This window comes from Solanum verrucosum, unplaced genomic scaffold (assembly GCF_900185275.1).
Source record: "Solanum verrucosum unplaced genomic scaffold, falcon-dt-bn FXZP01000060.1, whole genome shotgun sequence".
Taxonomy (NCBI): Eukaryota; Viridiplantae; Streptophyta; class Magnoliopsida; order Solanales; family Solanaceae; genus Solanum; species Solanum verrucosum.
This window is the reverse complement of record NW_026020129.1, coordinates 1,704,259-1,724,373: the sequence shown is the minus strand read 5'-3', so window position 1 is coordinate 1,724,373 and position 20,115 is coordinate 1,704,259. Positions and strand designations below refer to the sequence as shown.

At 34.1% G+C, this 20,115-nt stretch overlaps 1 protein-coding gene and 1 long non-coding RNA gene across 2 annotated transcripts; both read left to right on the top strand.

Moving 5' to 3' along the window:
- The first annotated feature begins 568 nt into the window (after nt 1–568).
- LOC125826531 (uncharacterized) lies at nt 569–1,879 on the top strand. The gene is made up of 3 exons (XM_049505884.1): nt 569–868; nt 1,142–1,330; nt 1,436–1,879. Exons 1-3 carry the CDS (start codon nt 569–571, stop codon nt 1,877–1,879), a joined length of 933 nt encoding a protein of 310 aa, XP_049361841.1.
- Nucleotides 1,880–10,642: 8,763 nt separating this feature from the next.
- On the top strand, nt 10,643–15,919 carry LOC125826534 (uncharacterized). The gene is made up of 2 exons (XR_007442943.1): nt 10,643–10,885; nt 15,648–15,919. It is a non-coding gene; the product is annotated as an uncharacterized LOC125826534 (long non-coding RNA).
- The last annotated feature ends 4,196 nt before the right edge of the window (nt 15,920–20,115 follow it).

Below are 20,115 nucleotides of genomic sequence, written 5' to 3'. Positions count from 1 at the left end.
CTCATTGCTTCCAGAGGGCTCAGTTATTTTGTTCTCTTAGTTTTGTTTATTAGGGTGTTGCGGGGTCTGTCCCAACATCCATCTAAGTATTTTAGAGGCTTCATAGACAGTCAGTCAGTTAGTTTTGAGTCTCTTATCGACGTATATATGTAAGTATTCTATTTTGAGACTCGAGTTGCCTTTTTGGCCAGATTTGTATCATTTAAGTTGTTTATGTCTCTGCATAGCATTGAGTTATTCTGTTGAGTAGGTTTCCGCTGAGTTAAGAAAGCCAGGCCAAGGGTTCGCCTGGGGCCAGCAATGGTCTCCAGGTGCCGGTCCCGCCCAGGGTGTAGGCTCGGGGCGTGACAAACTTGGTATCAGAGCCTAGAGTTCAAGAGTCCTAGGGAGTCTATGAAGCCGTGTCTGTAGAGTCCTAGTTATCGATGTGAAGCGCGCCACATCTATAATTGGGAGGCTGCAACATTTAGGAAGATTTCTCATTTCTTTCGTACTCATCTCGTGCGTTAGAGTTTATCTCTAAAAAGTTTCTTTCTAATTCGTGCTTGCGCGTGTTTCAGTGAGGATCATGCCTCCACGAAGAGCAGTTAGAGTTCGTCCAGCTATGAAGAGTTTTGAGGAACAAGAGTTACCGAATTCCCTAGATGTTCAAACCCAAGAAGAGATCAAGTATGTTGATCGTCGCGAAGCTATCCGGATATTAAGTCAAGTTGCGACCTATCATGTTGGGCAGAGAGATAATCGACGCGAAGTGGTTGATACTTCAAGAATCCGTGAACTCTTAAGGATGAACCCACCAAGCTTCTCAGGTTCAAGTATTAGTGAGAATCTGGAGAATTTCATTAAGGAGCTTAAAAGGATATTTGATGTGATGCATGTTGCTGAGTTGGAGAGGGTGGAACTAGCTGCGTACCAATTGAAGGGTATCGCTAGAATCTGGTTTGACCAATGGAAACAGAATAGGGCTGAGGATGCGCCAGCAGTAAGTTGGGTTGTGTTTGAGAGTGCTCTCATGGGGCGTTTCTTTCCTCGTGACTTGCGAGAGGCAAAGATAAAAGAGTTTCTCACCCTTAATCCGGAGTCTATGAGTGTTCATGAGTACAGTCAGAAGTTCACACAACTTTCCCGCTATGCTCCGGAGATGGTTGCTGACATGAGGAGTAGGATGAGTTCATATGTTGCTGGGTTATCTCGTCAGTCAAGCAAGGAAGGCAAGGCAGCTATGCTGATAGGGGATATTGACCTAGCAAGATTCATGATTCATTTACAACAAGTTGGGGAGGATAAGTTGAAGGATAGAGAAGAGTCTAAGAATAAGAGGGCTAAGATAGTAGGGGACGAGTTCAGGCAACAAAAGAATGATGTTAATCAGTCATCCCTCCCACAAAAACAGAAGAGACCTGTTCCGCCATCTGCTAGTGTGCCTGCACTTGAGAACAAAGATGGGCACAAAAGAAATTCCTATAATTTCAGGGCTCGACCTGCCTATCTTCAAGGAAGTATAGTACCAAGGGGTAGTAAGGCTCTTTCATGTGCTAGGTGTGGTAGAACTCACCCAGGGAAGTGTCGTCAGGGCCAGACAGGTTGCTTTAAGTGTGGACAAGAGGGACACGTCATAAAGGAGTGCCCTAAGAGCAGGCAAGGTAGTGGAAATCTGAGCAGTAAGGCCCAATCTTCTTCAGTTGTCCCACCAGACAGGATGACACCTAGAGGAGCTACTTCTAGTACTGGTGGAGGGGCAAACCTCCTCTACGCAATCAACAGTCGCCAAGAGCAAGAGGATTCGCCAGATGTTGTCACTGGTATGATTCGAGTCTTTGACTTTGCTATTTATGCTTTACTAGACTTCAGAGCAAGTTTATCTTTTGAAATTTCTTAGGTTGCTATGAACTTTGATGTTATACCTGAGCAACCTAGTGAGCCAGTCATAGAGTGGAGTAGTAGTTTAGCAGTGCCGAAGGGTTGTTTCTTTTCGTACCTTAAGGCGAGAAAGTTAGTTTCAAAGGGTTGTATCTATCACTTAGTCCGAGTTCATGGCTCTAGTGTTGAGATACCTCTTTTCCAGTCAGTTCCTATAGTAAGAGAGTTTCCAGAAGTGTTTCCTGATGATCTACCCGGAATTCCTCCTGAGAGAGAAATAAATTTCGGCATAGATCTCATTCCAGATACTCGTCCCATCTCTATTCCGCCATATAGAATGGCACCAGCAGAGTTGAAGGAGTTGAACAAGCAGTTAAAGGATCTGTTAGAAAAGGGTTTTATTTGACCAGGTGGACTCGGGGAACAACGAATTTTCAATGGTCTAAAGCTTGTGAGGAAGACTTTCAAGAACGAAAAAGAGAAGTTGAGTACCGCCTAGTTATGATATTTGGTTCTTGAGTACATACTGACTATCTGAATCTAAAATGGATTTGAGATCAATAGTCGAGTTTAGGCGAATCGGGGTGTAATGTGATGAGCTAGAGTTGGTTGTTGTAGTTTTGCTTCAAAGATATGGCGTCATTGTTGTATGATGTTCATGTGGGTGTGTTCACTTAAAATGGGCTTAGTCTCAGACAAAGAGAGTGGTTAAGGTACTCAAGGATGATGATATGAGTTTTCTTTATCACCCTGGTAAGGTTAATGTCGTTACGAATTCTTTAAGCAAAGTTGTCTATGGGTAGCACCGCTCATATTGGAGAAGAAAAGGGAGAGTTAGCAAAAATATGTGCACGGACTTGCACGCTTGGGAGTCAGACTTATAGATTTCGTAGAATGAGGAATAGAAGTGACGAGCGGGGCCGAGTTATCATTAGTGTCAGAAGTAGAAGGTAAGAAAGACTCAGACCATGTTCATAAGCAGTGATGGCTTTTGAACAAGGGGGAGATATCAAGGCGGATTGTGGAATTGATTCCAAGGATAAGTGAGATGATTACTTATCTTACATGGAGTCGCTTACAACGATAGTTACTAGTCTAGCACCCATATGGCTCGTTATGAAGTTTTTATGGGAGAAGATGTAGATATCTTGTTGAGATGGTTTGAAGTTAGTAAAGCAGGGTTGATAGGACCAGAGTTAGTTCATCAAGCTATAGAAAGGGCGGAAGTAATTCAAGAGAGGTTGAAAACGGTACAGAGTCGTCAAGAATCCTACATTGATGTTAGGAGAAAGACGTTAGAGTTTGAAGTAAAAGATTGAGTATGTTTGAAAGTTCAACCATGAAAGGAGTCATGAGGAGGAACCAATTTGTTGAGAAAGCTACTTGGGAAGCCGAAGAGGACATGAAGAAGAGACATCCACATCTCTTTGAATTCGAAGGAAGTGTAGATCAAGGTACTAATTTCCTTCTTAATGCTCTTTTAATTATAGTGAGCATGTAGTTGTTGTTGGTGTTGCATGGTTGTTTGTTGGGTGTTGAGTTGATGTTACACCCTTTTAGCTTTGTAAGAGTAGCCTCATTCGAGGACGAATGTTCCCAAGGGGGAGATATTGTAACATCCGACAATTTGATATAGCTTTGAAGAGGCTTAGAATTGGAAATTTTCATTTTTGGAAAGAATTTTAAAGTTTTGGAAATTTTCGGCTAAGTATGGAAAATGTGAATTTTTGGCCAACTTTGAACAGCCATAAATTCTAGCTCATGATGAGTTAGGTGGAATTCCAGTTATGGTTGCAAAGTTCGTGGAATGATCTTTCTAACGCCACCGAGTTTGCTCAATTCCGAGTCCGTATGAGCGAGTTATGACCTTTGAAAGTTGGGCAGTTGACAAGGAAATCCGTCCGGGAATCATTAAGGGCATTTTGGTCTTTTCCCTAGCCTTTTATTTTGGTTATATAAATGTGTTGGGCTGATCAGTTTTACCATTTTAAAAGAAGTGAGAGTGAGGGTTTTGAGAGAAGAAGAAGAGAAGAAGAAGAGAAGAAGAGAAGAAGAGGAGATCAAGCAAGGAGATCATCGTGGATTTTCGTCGGGGGTGATCCCTATCAAGGTATGTGAGCTTTTAGTGTTGGGTGATCCTTTCCCCCACATGCCAAACTCGTTTTATTTTCGAGAAAAGATGGATTGTGTTTGTTGGAGTTGTGAGTTGTTGTGGTTGAAGTTGTTAGAGTTGTTAAAGTTGTTAGTTGTTGAAATTATTGTTGGTATTGTTGTTGGTTGTGATGTCGAGATTCTTGATGATATGGGACTTGTTTCCGGTTGGGGTTTTGAGTTGAAATCTATTGAATGTTGAGGGATTTCATGTTTCTAAGTGATTGGGGTTGGAACCCTTGAAGTTAGAGAGTTTAGAGTTGGAAAAAACGAAGGAGAAAAGTCGGGCTTCTTACATGAAACAAGTCTGTGTCGCGGACTTGTTCCCTCTGTGAACAAAATCTTCCCCGCGTCGCGGACAGGACGCGGACTTCACTGTTTTCAGAATTTATTCTCAAAAATTTTCTTAAGTTTGGTTGTTCCAAATCATTCCTAAATCATTCCTAAACATCATGAGGTCCTCCCAAACACCAATCAAGTCCTTGAATCCATAATTCAATTCAAGTGAAGTTAGTTTCCGATTCAAGTGAAGTCAAGCTTAGAAATTAAGTAAGTCCAAACAAGTCTTTAAAGCTTTTCAAGAGTCTTCATTGAACGTTTTAACTTCATTCTAAGGCTCAAGTTCCTAGTTAAGTATAGAGTTTCAAGTCAAGCAAAGAGTATAGAGTTTCAAGCTAAGTAAAGAGTTTCAAGTTTCAAGTTTAGTAAAGAGTAAAGAGCATATAGTTTCAAGTCGAGTAAAGAGTATCGAGTTTCGAGTTAAGTCAAGAGTCAAGAGTTGAGTTCATTTCTCAAAAAGTAATTAGGGAACTAAGTATTTCCCAAGGAAGTTATAAGTGTTTTCACATCTAAGTTGAGAGGAAACAGAGATTTTCAAAAGAGTTTTGAGAAGTTTGAGCACTATCTCCTTTAAAAATAAAAGATGAGTTTTTCAAAAGAGTTTCTAAAATATGATTAGATATGACAAATCGAGTATGTCATCAATGTTTAAACAGTATGGTCTCTAGATATACCATCAATGTTTAAGCAGTATGAATATCCCGAGTCATCAATGATCATATAAAAATTATGGTTTTGATTTGTTCTTTTTAGAAAGAGTTTTCAAGTGCCTTCGGGCTAAGTTTTGAGTAATTATCTCAACTAAAGAAAGATGTGTTTAAAACACTTATGAGCTAAAGTATTTTTGGGAGTAGTCTTGAGCACCGAGTTGGGGACACGAGTTCATATTAACTCAACTCTCCATAAGAACCATGTAGCCAAACATGGGATTTCTCGGATCATACTTTTTAGATGATCACGAAAGTTAAGCTAGTGGATCCATTAAGCAAAAGTTAAAGTAAGGTCCTATATCGATGGCAAGGTATAGGATGGTCCTTGGGCAACGTGAGGTAAAACGTTGTATCACCACTTAGTTTCATAGTGGTGGTTATCGGTTAGAGAAACTCCCACAGCAGTAAAAAGAGCTTGGTTCCTCGATAAGTTCTGCTTAGTATGGATGGGGGTATGGGACTTCATTCATGCATTGCACAAGTAGACTTTGAGAGGAAGCATGGTATTTTCATGATATTATAAATATGATTTTTACGTCATGTTTTAATAGTTTCAAAGGCTTTATATATTGCATGTGTCTCATTGCTTATATTAAGTTCAGTTATTCTTGAGTTGTACAGAGCCAAGGTAAGTTCTCTTTTGTATCCCTTTTCAAGCTTAAGTTGTTTTTAGCGGTCCAGCTCGCATACTCGTACATTCCATGTACTGATGCCAGTTGGCCTGCATCGTTTTATGATGCAGACGCAGGTACCCAGGATCAGCATTCTGCACGCCGTTGATCCAGTGAGCACTCTAGAGTCAGGGGTGAGCCTCATTGCTTCCAGAGGGCTCAGTTATTTTGTTCTCTTAGTTTTGTTTATTAGGGTGTTGCGGGGTCTGTCCCAACATCCATCTAAGTATTTTAGAGGCTTCATAGACAGTCAGTCAGTTAGTTTTGAGTCTCTTATCGACGTATATATGTAAGTATTCTATTTTGAGACTCGAGTTGCCTTTTTGGCCAGATTTGTATCATTTAAGTTGTTTATGTCTCTGCATAGCATTGAGTTATTCTGTTGAGTAGGTTTCCGCTGAGTTAAGAAAGCCAGGCCAAGGGTTCGCCTGGGGCCAGCAATGGTCTCCAGGTGCCGGTCCCGCCCAGGGTGTAGGCTCGGGGCGTGACACAAGTTATAATGAATTCTCTTTTGGTAAGTAAAATGGTTGGGACTTGAGTGTTGTTGATTATGGCTTTGGAGGATGGTAAGTTGGCTTAATCTCTTATTATGGATAAAATTGTTCTTGCTTAGTTTGATCCACTTATGGTGGAGGTGTTTAATTATGGAATGTATTATGAACATGGACTTGAAGGCATTATCTATTGAATTAAAGTGTTATCAAGTTATGAAATGTTATTGTACTATGTGAAGGTATTCTTATGGTTATAAGGTGATCTTGTACAAAGTGTTATTGTATTGTATATTATATATATAAATGAGGCTATATGTAAAGTCCTATATGAAACTATATGTAAAGTTTTATGTGAAGCTTTATGTGTGAAGGTATGATGTGAATGAGTTTATGTGATCTTGTGAAGATCCTATGTAAAGTGGATAGCATTGTGATTTAAAGTATGATTTTTCTCATGATGTATATATATGAAATGATATTGGATTATGAAGTATCCTTAGATGATAATGTTGTGACTTGGTTGGTAGACTAAAGTGTCCCTCCTTGTTACTTAAAGTCTTGAATGCATGAATGTGTGAAGTGGGCTAGAACTAAGAAATGGTGCCCTTTCTATAAATGCTAAAAGAGGAATTTTAGGCCAAGACTTGAATCGGCAGAACTAAGAAATGGTGCCTTTTCATAAGTCTAGCTTTCCTAAGTAAATGTATAACCTTGAAGGATGGGCCTTAGGGCGAAGTTCCTTTCTTGAGTGAAATGATAGACTTAGAGATGGATGGAGCTGGAACGGCATGGAAATCCTTATCTAAGAAAGTCAAATGAGCTATCCTTATGAACTTTGATTGGCCATAACTAAGAAATGGGGCCTTTCTTGGGAAGAGATACTATGAGTTGGTTGAACTAGAAAAGGAACCCTCTCTAGTATATATGTGAATGAAAATACTCTATGGGAAACAAGGCTAGCACCGAGTGGATGTGGTTAGGATGGTGGCCCTACTTGAGTATGAGACTAGGGCACAATGAACATCCTTGGACATCCCCTAAACCATGTGCCTACATGGGTTGATTATTAGTTCTACCTTTGGCAGGTAGAACACCTTCCACGGAGTAGGGTAGACTCTGGATTCCATGCCTAGCTAGTATGGTCTATGTCGGTTATGCCTATTCCCATCATGTGAGATGTGCACCCTAGTTATTGGATAGGTTCTACAAAGTGTAGGTGGTAGTATGGGATGTTATCTACACATTGCACGAGTAGGCCTAGAAGATGCTAAAGTGAGTTCCCTAAGTCTAAATGACTATTAAGTGGAAGTCCCCTAAATGCTTAAATGTCTCCTAAAGTGGTTCATTAAAGAATTTTGATTTAGTATGTTATATTGTAATGGTACATTCCTTATCTATGGTAACCCTTAGGAACACTTAGGTGTATATAAAGAGATTGTATGGGCGGTCACTTCATGTTTCACTTAAGTGTGGCTTTGGGTAACTTGAGATAGAGGTCATGAAATGATGAAAAGGCTTACTTGTCAATTATATTCATGTATTGTACATTGGTACTAGTTGAGTATGTCTATTAAGTGGGTATTGTCTTATATGTGGATGATGACTTGAAATGTGTCTCTTATAATTGTGATATGAAGGTTTTATCAAAAATGGCATGAAAGCACATATTTCAAATAAATGTCCTTTTTTAGTATGTTTTTGCATGGTCATCATACTTAGTACTTAATTGTGCTAATTCCATATTTCTCTATTTTCTACAAGTGTAGGTTCCGGCAAGTGAGCGGGTTTTGTAGTAAACTTGGGATTTGAAGTTCTTCCTAGATTTTGTGGTATGTCCTCATATGTCGAGGACAAGACTTTTCTATTCTAGTTTTATGATAAGGTTCTTGTAATAGACTTAATAGACTTATTTTGATTGTAAAGGGCCGTGTCCCTAGTATGTTTTCACGTTTATGTCTAAGATGGCTAAGAGACTTAGTATTCCGCTTGTGTACTTTTGAATGATGTTTTTAAAAGTGACCTTTGAGTCTTATGGGATTTTATTTAAAGAGTTTTTAATTCCGCACTATTTTTCATATCTAATGTGATGAATGCTAAGGGCTTGTATGAGACCTCCGAGAGGTTGAATACGCATGTTACGACTTAGGGATACTCCCGGGTCGTGACATAAGTATCCCTCCTTAATACTTTTTCGTTCTACCTCTCGTGAAATCATCCATAACCAACTTTTCACACCTCTGCACTATTATCCGCGCATCTCCTCATCACATGCCCAAATCATCTCTGCATCTTGTTCACCACAAAAGTTAATCTCACCTTGTCTAAGATATACTAATGTCTAAGCATATCTCCTTAGTATTTCTGCACATCCATGCATTTCAAGTGGCTTTCTGCTACTCTCATAAGACAGTTCATTCGCTGGATTTCATTTTCGCAACTTTCATCGTTTGAAGGTGAGATTTGTTGGCTGACAAACACTTTACGCTAAGGTTGGGCACTGGACCGGACCAGAACGAATCAGTACTGGACCGAAACGGGACGAGTTGACCGATTTGTTGATCGGTACCGGGATGAACCGGATCGGAATTATAGGGATGGATAGTAGTTTCTGTCCCGTCCCACTATATACCGGGATGGAACTGGATTGGACCGGAATGGAACGGGACGACACATATAGCTATTTCAAAAACTACGTAATAATTTTTTTTGGTTATTTTAATTTTTTGAATTACGAAAATATGAATGTTTATTTATTTTTCTAAGTTTAAATTAATTGTTTCGAAATTTATAATGTAATTTTACTTAAGTTTATTTTAAAGATATTTTCTTAAAATTTTTACTTTTAAAATTTGCAAGTTTAAGTTTAATAAAGTTTTTTTTGTTTTAAAGTTTTTGAGGATAAGTTTTCAAGATTTGACATTTTGAATCTTTTGAAGTTTATAAATTATTACTTATTAATATGTTATAAGTTATAACTTGTAATTTAAATAACTTACGTTTGTAATTTTAAAAAATTAAATAAAACTAAGGATAAAACAATGACACAAATTAAAAAATATCAATCCAATCCAATATTTTTTTTGAAAATATGCCTATATATAAATTATAAAATATAAATTAATTAATAAAAAATAATTAACCAGATTACCGGACCGGATCGAAACAGAACCGAAATATATCACCGGGATCAATCGGATCGGAAATACCGGGATGAAATTGTGATTCCGTTCCGTTCTGAGTACCGGTTCACGGTGTCCCATTCCGTTCCGTAGACTACCGGACCGAAATGGTACCGGACCGGTACCGGTACAACCCGATTCGGTGGCCAGCCTTAGTCTACGCTATAAAAATTTGCTTTTAAATTTTGGTTGCACCAGCTTTTTATCACATAAAGCTTCGAAATCAAGCCTTCATTTTATCAGTCTTTGCAACAATATAATGAATAGAATTCCCACCAAACTCCCTATCCTTTGAATAATAAACTCAAGATACTTAAAACTTTCACTATTTTGGATAACATGTATAATAATCCTATACTTTCACATCACCCTCATAAATCACGTCATTAAACTTGCACTTCAAGTATTTTATTTTGTTCATGTTCAACCTGAATTGTTTAGACTCTCTAAATCTCTAGCTTAGTGTTATTGCCACTAAATCTCGTCAACCAGAATTATGTCATCCACAAATAACATATATCACAAAACCTCGCATAGATTTGTCTGGTCAATGCGTTCAATGCCAATGCAAATAAAATGAGCCAAGGGTTGATCCCTAGTGTAATTCATCAAAATTGAAAAGTTCTCTGAATCTCCTCCCACAATTCTTACATGAGTCTTGACTTCATCATACATGTCGTTGATCACCCTAGTGTATGCCATAACTACACCCCTAACCTCCAATCGACTCGAAAAACCTCCATTGAAATGTTATTGTCGATGATCGCTATATGTGAGTCCTTCTTTCTCTTCGTATATTGCTTCGTTAATCTCTTTACGAGATGAGTAACTTGTATATCGTAATGCCTTAACATGAATCCAAAGTGATTATTTAGAATTATCAAGCACCTCTTTATCCTCATCTCCATCACCCTCTCATAGATCATCATAGTATGGCTTCTCAGCTCGATTCCCATATCACTATTACACTATAATATCTCCCTTATTTTTATACAACATAAAATTGTTATACTAAACTAAATATTAAATAATAAGAAAAATCGAAATAAATGCAATTACATCAAAATAATCATTACATAACACAATATAAAATTATCAATATAATATGTTAATAAAATTAGAGTAATAATTATTATATTTTTTTAAAAAAATCATCATACAAAATAAGTGGTCATTTAATTGTTAATTAATATATAATTTATTCAAGTATTAAAAGGTAAAAAAAAAGATTACATGAAATAACTAATATCTGCATAACTTTTAAGCTCGTCGCGCAAAAAACATCTCTCCATCTCTCTAATGACCAGCTAAATTGTGTACAAACTCCAAACCCAGTACCATTTTGCTGAGAGGGAGAGATGACAAGGGGAAAGCAAAAGATCGAGGCTCAGAGGAAAAATGCCGAGAAGAATCAGAAAGGAAAAGGGTCTCAGCTTGAAGCCCGTGCCGTTGGCCTCAAAGTCATCTGTCCCATTTGTAAAGTATAAAATTCTATACTCCCTTTTCGTTTTCCTTTCAACAATTTCGATTCTTTGTGCTAGATTCGCTTGTATGTGCTTGTTTATCTGTTATGTGGCTGTAATTTGTGGAAATTTGGTGACAATTGGACGTGCTTCTTTGATTTTTTTTCTTCCATAAGGTAGCAATCTAGATCTGAGTCTTCTTTTGTATAGTTTGGTGGGTGATGCTGTTGGGAAGGCCTTCGTTTTGGATATAAAGAAAGTTGTTGAACAAATATACAGACAAAATCGCATTCTAAAGTTAAATAAAGGGAGCAAAAAGTGATTTTTTCTGGTATTTGGTTGTTTGAAAGGAAAAATTAGGTTTAGATTAAAGGAACCAATTCATTAGAAATGTTGCAACTGAAGTTTTTCTTGGGGAAAAGTTGCTTATCATATTCATAAAGCTTTTTACAGAACACTTAACATTCTAATACTTCCTTTTCTTTTAGTTATCAAAAAAAAATACTTCCTTTTCTTTTCTGGGTATCCAAACAATAACACAGAGAAGTTGGCGCTGAAAGGAAATACAATGGAATTAGATAGTTGGTTGATTGGTTATCCATCCATATTAGTAATAATGTTCCAACTTCCAACCTTGTTAAGTAGCTTATGTTGTCCCTGTTTGTTTACATTCCTCATCTGTTATTGTATTATCCTGAAATCATCTCATGTTCTTAATTCAACTACCTAGTAGTTTAGTACCTGTATTTTCGTTTTACCCTCTTCCTACTTACTCACCATTTATTATTGTTTTTAGATTACATTTCTCATCTGCTATTGTTTTAGATTTTTCTTGGAACTTCCCCGAAAGCAATTTTATAACTTCAATTGTATTGCCAATTTTTGTTAAAAGTCAAGGCTATTCGAAATCAGTCAGTTGCCCATGACAAGTTGGAAATTGGGAGCAGCCAAAATAATAACCAAGTGATTGCTTTGTTATCCATAGTTCCTTTAACATTTTTTACTCGCTCAACCTGTGGTGATGTAACTTCCGTTTATAGTGGTTAGCCTGGCTGTACTTTTCCTTTTGTATCTATATTTCTTAGGAACTTATACTGATCGAGTGAGTCTAAGACATGACTCGTAAGGTTAGTGAAATGTTGAGATTCTACTTTGTTTGGGGTCAAGTCTATGTTCGCAATGGTGGTTGAATGATTTATTATATCCGGCTGCTTCAAATCACTAATTAGCTATTTATTCCTCATTACAACTTCTTAGTACCATTATTTCAGCTATTTTAGCGATGACATTGCGAGTCTTAATATTCATGAGGTTAGTGAGATGTTAGGATTTTACTTTAGTTTGGTACCAACTATGTTGTTGAAAATTAGTGGCTGAATAACTTCTCTTTTTTGACTGCCTTAAGTCACTAACTAAACTTTGTCCTATCTTGTACCCTCCTAATTAGCTATTTATTTTGCATTACAACTTCTTAGTTCTATTATTTCAGCTATTTTTGTAATAGCATTGTGAGTTCAAAACACGCTACATGGAACTTTGTTCAATGGCAATACATGAGAGTTCTGTCCAATTCTGCTTTCTAGATCTAAGGTAGTAACTGCATAGTGGTACAATATGTATAGTTGATTGTTCCTTGTTTATATTTTTTTTACATACCATTCTCTTTATTTTAGGCTACTGAGAGTGGCATTATTCGTGCTTTTGTTCCCTCAGGCTTGTTCATTTGTCTCTACTATTAAGGTTCTGTGCTTGTTTGAGACTTGCTCACAACACTTCCATCTTAAATTAAATTCTTTCTTAGGGATTGGGTGGGGCTAACTTGTGTAAATTGTTAGATGTTCAAGTATCTATTACTTCTAGCCCAACTTATATTTATTTAGGATTCGAGGGTGTGGGAAGGAGACATGTTGAGTGGCATGCACCCTTTAATAGAGACCGACAATGAATATGTGGAAAGAATATTGAAGGAACTCTTCATTTACCCTTTCAATAAGTGTGACATGGTGGGTACTTCATATAGCAGTTAGGAATACATTAATCAGATCTGGAAAGGGAGATAGGTAATACATGCTTGTTTGGAAGCTAATGCCACTAGATGAGGTATTCTAATGTTATGGGATTGCAGAATTTGAAAAGGAGGGATCTTTTGTTTCTCGATTGAGTAATTTTCATTTATAAACATGACCAAGATGGTTGTATTTGAGGGGTATACCGAAAGGTAAAGAATCTACAAAAAGACTTGATTCTCTACAAACTCCACCCAATCATCTATACAACAAAGAGCTTTTTGTATACACCGAAAGAAAATAATAGAATTGAGACTACTACTCAACTGAGAGAAATTCGACATCTACTCCTTCAAATGCTTTCCTATCCCTCTCTCTCCAAACAACCCGCATTAGCTTAAGTGGAACCAAGTTCTAAGACCTTTGTCTTCTCATTCTTTTGCGGTTCTTCCAACTGAACATCAACTCTTTTACAGTTTTTGACAGTCCATGGAGTGCCAAACCACCTAAACATATCCCACCATAGACTCATGGTAAATCCACAATCTAGAAGAAAATGATTCATGTCCTCGCCCTCCTCCTTACACATGTAATACCAACAGACCTAAACAATCTTCCGCTTTTTAAGATTTTCGCAATCAAAACCTCCAGCGGTTAACCAAGTGAAAATCACACGCTGTTCGACACCTTTGGAATACATATAGAATTACATGGAAAAACATGCTCTTCCCTAACCAAAAGTTTCTCATAAAAGGACTTCACATAGAACACTCCATTATTTCCTAGGCCTCACCACCTAATTGCAAGTTGGAAATGGAAGTTGTATGGGAGGAATTAGGGTCTGTTAAAGGACTTTGAACTTTTAAGGGTCTGTTGGGCAGTTTGTGGTGATTTTCAATATTTGTAGGTCCCCCTCTGGAAAGAGGAACTGTGCTAGGAGGTCTTCAACAATTGTGGAATTATCAGACTTCATCAAGGACATGAAGCTTATTGACCTACAACTAACAGGAGGCTCACAACCTTGGTTTGGATGAGATCATGAGATAATCATACCAGCTTGGTGCCTAATATGGAGCAGCTGTCCTTAATTTTGGATGGAGAAGTTGATACACTCCCAATCTATCTTGGTATGCCTCTAGGAGCAAAATCAAAATCCAAGGATATATGGAACTTTGTTTAGGAAAAATATGATAAAAACTTTGTAGATGGAAATCAAAGTATTTATCATAGGGAGGCAGATTCACTTTGATCAATGTTGTTTTGGATGCTTGACCGACCTTGCGTTTGAGCTCCTCTTATGGTATAGCACGATTTCTGGAATTGGAGTGAAATTAGTGACGCTGCTATGTATGCCCAGTGTTCTCAAATTTGGAGTGGACTGATCAGTTCAACTAGTTTAGTACTTGGATCCAACAATCTCTCCCATATAAATGCCATCTAATGATGGCTGTTGAACACGGGAAAGAGGCAGTACATGTAATAAGTCTCAAGCGATTATAGAAAGATCCAGAAAAGACCTTGTTTGCCCTGTTTCCTCTTCTGTGTACTTCCAATAGCAGTTTCTTATCCATGTCCCCAAAATTCAAATGCATTCTCCAGTATGAGTTCATGCCTAGCACTCTCAATTAGTGATAACGATATGCTGATTCTTGCCTGAGAGAAACAACTTAAGATTGCCATATTAAGTGGAAGTTGTGGGGGTGGGGGTGGGGTGGAGTAGTTAATTCATTATGAGCTCTATGACATGTTCAAATCATGTCCTGATTTTAATATTTCAGGCACTTCCTGATCTATGACTAGTTTTGTTTTCTCGTCTACAGCTTCAGTCCTCTTCTCATTATACTCAAAGCACTTAACAAGTTATCCCTTTTCAAGTGAATGCACTCTAGTAAACAAATTGAAAAGAGAAAATGGGCTTTCACCCCTTTGAAAGAGGAGCATGGAAGCCCCACATTATATTCCCCTCTCCTATTCTCCCAGGAGTCCTTTCTTACCTGTCAATGCTTTGTGTATTGCATTGCATTGCCATAGTAACCCCTCACTCTTCTTCCTTACTTGTAGTAATCCATGTGTAAAAAAAATTTCCCATCTTTATAATTACTATGGCCTGTGTCTTTTACTCAAGTATATTTGTTTAAATGGTCAAGTTGTCTTTCCATGAAACCATGCAGGAAACAAAATCCTTACTAAGTTCTTCCTTATAATGCTTATGTTCTTTATTTTTTTTTGGGGGGTGGGGGGATGGGGGATTTGTGTGTAGGAACAAGTTTTCATGGTTGTTACCCGCCCATTAGGGGCACTTTATGTGTAGGATGGGAGCATTGAGTAGGATAATAACTTATCTGCACCCGGTGTTTACACCAAATCAATGAATGCAAGAGACGTGTCTTTCATACACATTAATCAATGGTTAAGTGATATGTATTCTTGGTTTAATGAAAACACCGACTGCAAGTAACTATTTACCAAAGTGTAGGGTAGATCAACTTTGTTTGTCATTTGATTTACATTTAATCAGGCTTCAGTGCCTTACCGAATTACTGGATTCAAGAGCCACAAACAGATTGTATCCTGTGTCTATCAGTTTAAACTGGGAAAAAGTTAGTATCACAAATGATTAAAACTTACTGTATAGTTGCACTAGGTTTAACTCAATAGCTACATGTTCTATGTTGCATTATCAACAACTGTGCTGTACTCCTTTTCTCAAGTCATGCTAAGGTTTTTGTCGGTTTTCTATGCTTTCACTTGAGCAATTTGTTTTGTTTTTTCAGGCGCAGATAGCAAATCAAAACCAACTTGTGGATCACTATGGCTCTAAGCATCCAAAGGAAAAGGCTCCAAGTAACTCAGAATAACATTTCCTGTTTCTTGGGAAGCTTCTTGCTTTTGTTCTCAAACTTTTTAATCAATTAGTAAAAACTCTGTTAAAAAGGCAAGAGTCGAAGCTGCTTTGTGAAATAGACTGAACATTCTCTGTGAATAGTGTAAGCAAGAAAACAATAAAAATCTAAAAGAGGATGGATGGTTATGATTTTTAGCTGCATATGTTAACTGGCCATTTTCACCTTTGTCCATATTTTGTGTTGGTCTTTAATTTATGTCCTTCGTAACAAATAGTTTTTCGTGGGTATAAGTTTATATTTTCGTATCATAATATTCATAAGTTATGACTTCAGTTTCTAAAGAACTTGAGTCACACTAAGCATAAGTTTGATTGCTAAAGGGCAATAATTAAAGAACGATCCATTTAAAGGGCAAAACGTGTGATTTGATGTATGTTAACCCATCACGAAACTATGGTAACAGTTAAACTGCAATATTAAATCATCCAAATCAAATCATGGATGCCTTTTGTTACTAATATATAATTTGGCTGTTGGTGAAATTTAAAGCTAGTAGAGTTCAACTATTCCATGCACAAATTAATTAAAAACAACATAAGAAATGTCAACTACCTAAAAATATATTTTCTATAGAATTTATCAAGTTTAATATTGAACCCTCAAATAAAGTGAGTAGTAGTAGTACTTTTGAGATGAATATGTAATGTGCGTGTATTGATAGTTTTCGTAATTATGGTTAACAGAAGGATAAATTAGAATATTTTGATCTAGTCAATATTATTCCTAGTTGACCTATTCCAAGGTTTAATTATACGTGAATTCAAGTGCAAAATACACACACCAATACTCTTAATTTGCCAGTATTTCTTATTTTATTACATCAAGATTACAATTCGAGTATGTAAAATTTTGAGAAATCACAGAGTTCATTTTGTATTGAAAGAAATCACTCATTAATTGTAATTCCTTTATCCCTAATTACTTGTCCACTTTTGAATTGACATACCTATTAAGAAAATAATTATTGATATAGTGAGTTTTACCATTTTATTTCTATTAATTATGAAATAGATGAATTAAAAATTTAAAATTTTCAAGAAGTTCTACTTTTTTCAAAATAAATAATTAAAAATATGTTAATTTTTTTTGTCCTTTCTTGATTTGTCAAAATAAATAAATGAAAAAAGAAAAATTAAACAAGTCGTTGGTAACAGATGGAGTATTACTATATATTAGAAGAGTCTAGGATTTACTACCATTGTCCCAATTAAATCATTACAAATGTCCAATACTTACTATATAAAATATATAAGTGGGCCCCACCTCCTTCCACTTAAATAATATTTTTCAACCTTATCATGGTAAAAGTTGAATTTATTATCCTTTTCATTTAATTTATATGATATTATTTTTTCTATAAAATCATTATATATGTTTTAATAATTTAAATTTCAAAAACATTATAATTTAACTTTAAAGATTTTATTTTATCAAAATCTTGTACATTGAAATATATAATTATGAATTTAAAATATTTTTAAAATCATATAAAAATTTCAATAACTTTTCAAATTCCATAATATAACACTTAAATACTACATATTATATATTAATTACTATACTATAAATGACTTAAATACTTCATATTATCTATTACAATAATTAACAATTATTTGACACTTTAAATTCTATCAATGCCATATAAATTAGGATAAAAAACCTAACATATAATATTTAAATATATTTAAAAATAATATAAGTAATACTATACATTACAATAATTAACAGCTTAATTATTTAAAACTTATATAAAAAATTTAATTGAGTCTCTAAATTCTATTGGTACCACATAAAATAGATTATATAATAAACATATATTGTTTGAAATTGATGAAAAAGAAACAATAAATTACAATAATTAATAAAAAAAATAGTCCACTCCAAAAAATCTATAAATTAACAACATATATTGTTTGAAATTGACGAAAAAGAAACTATAAATTACAATAATTAACAAAATAAATCTCTCGACTCCAACAAATCTATCAATTAATGCCACAAAAATTGGAACATGGCAAATAACATATAGTATTAAAAAATTAGGTTCAAAATGTACTAAAAAATACAATAATTAACAACTTAATATATTAAAGAGACATAAAAAAGGGTTAATATTTAAAATTCTGCATGTGCCACATAAATTAGAACAAATAGAGTAATAAATATTACTTTCAAAATTATGTTAAAAAAAGTACTACAAATCACAATAGCTAACAATTTAAAATATTTTTAAAATCATATAAAAATTTCAATAACTTCTCAAATTCCATAATATGACATAAATTTTTTAAAAAAAGTGTTATAAATCATAATAAATAGTACAATATTTAAACTACTTTAAAAGCATTATAAATTGTAATAAATAATACAACAATTTAAATTACTTAAAATTTAACGACTTAAAAATATTTTTTTAAATGTATTAAAATTTTGGTTAATTGTCAAAACTTTACATGTGCCACATAAATTGGGACATGGAGAGTCACACATATTTTTTTAAAAAAATTACATTAAAAGTATTCTATCAATTAACAACATATATTGTTTGAAATTGACAAAAAAGAAACTATAAATTACAATAATTAACAAAATAAATCTCTCGACTCCAACAAATCTATCAATTAATGCCACATAAATTGGGACATGGCAAATAACAGATATTATTAAAAAATTAGGTTCAAAATGTACTATAAAATACAATAATTAACAACTTAATATATTAAAGAGACATAAAAAATGGTTAATATTTGAAATTCTGCATGTGCCACATAAATTAGAACAAATACAGTAATAAATATTATTTTAAAAATTATGTAAAAAAAAAAGTACTACAAATCACAATAGCTAACAATTTAAAATATTTTTAAAATCATATAAAAAATTCAATAACTTCTCAAATTCCATAATATAACACTTAAATACTACATATTATATATTAATTATACTATACTATAAATGACTTAAATACTCCATATTATCTATTACAATAATTAACAATTATTTGACACTTTAAATTCTATCAATGCCATATAAATTAGGATAAAAAACCTAACATATAATATTTAAATATATTTAAAAATACTATAAGTAATACTATACATTACAATAATTAACAACTTAATTATTTAAAACTTATATACAAAATTTAATTGACTCTCTAAATTCTATTGGTACCACATAAAATGGATTATATGATAAACATATATTGTTTGAAATTGACGAAAAAGAAACAATAAATTACAATAATTAATAAAAAAAAATAGTCGACGAAATTGACGAAAAACAAATTATAAATTACAATAATTAACAAAATAAATCTCTCGACTCCAACAAATCTATCAATTAATGCCACATAAATTGGGACATGGCAAATAACATATATTATTAAAAAATTAGGTTCAAAATGTACTATAAAATACAATAATTAACAACTTAATATATTACAGAGACATATAAAAAAGGTTAATATTTGAAATTCTGCATCTGCCACATAAATTAGAACAAATAGATTAATAAATATTATTTTCAAAATTATGTTAAAAAAAGTACTACAAATCACAATAGCTAACAATTTAAAATATTTTTAAAATCATATAAAAATTTCAATAACTTCTCAAATTCCATAATATGATATAAATTTTTAAAAAAAGTGTTATAAATCATAATAAATTGTACAATATTTTAACTACTTTAAAAGTATTATAAATTGTAATAAATAATACAACAATTTAAATTACTTATTACTTAAAATTTAATGACTTAAAAATATTTTTTTAAATGTATTAAAATTTTGGTTAATTGTCAAAACTTTACATGTGCCACATAAATTGGGACATGGAGAGTCACACATATTTTTTTTTTAAAATTACATTAAAAATATTCTATCAATTAACAACATATATTGTTTGAAATTGACGGAAAAAAAAACTATAAATTACAATAATTAACAAAATAAATCTCTCGACTCCAACAAATCTATCAATTAATGTCACATAAATTGGGACATGGCAAATAACATATATTATTAAAAAATTAGGTTCAAAATGTACAATAAAATACAATAATTAACAACTTAATATATTAAAGAGACATATAAAAAATGCTTAATATTTAAAATTCTGCGTGTGCCACATAAATTAGAACAAACAGAGTAATAAATATTTTTTTCAAAATTATGTTAAAAAAAAGTACTACAAATCACAATAGCTAAAAATTTAAAATATTTTTAAAATTATATAAAAATTTCAATAACTTCTCAAATTCCATAATATGACATAAATTAAAATTAAAATATATATATATTGGGCCCCGTGCTGGCACGGGGTCCTATATCTAG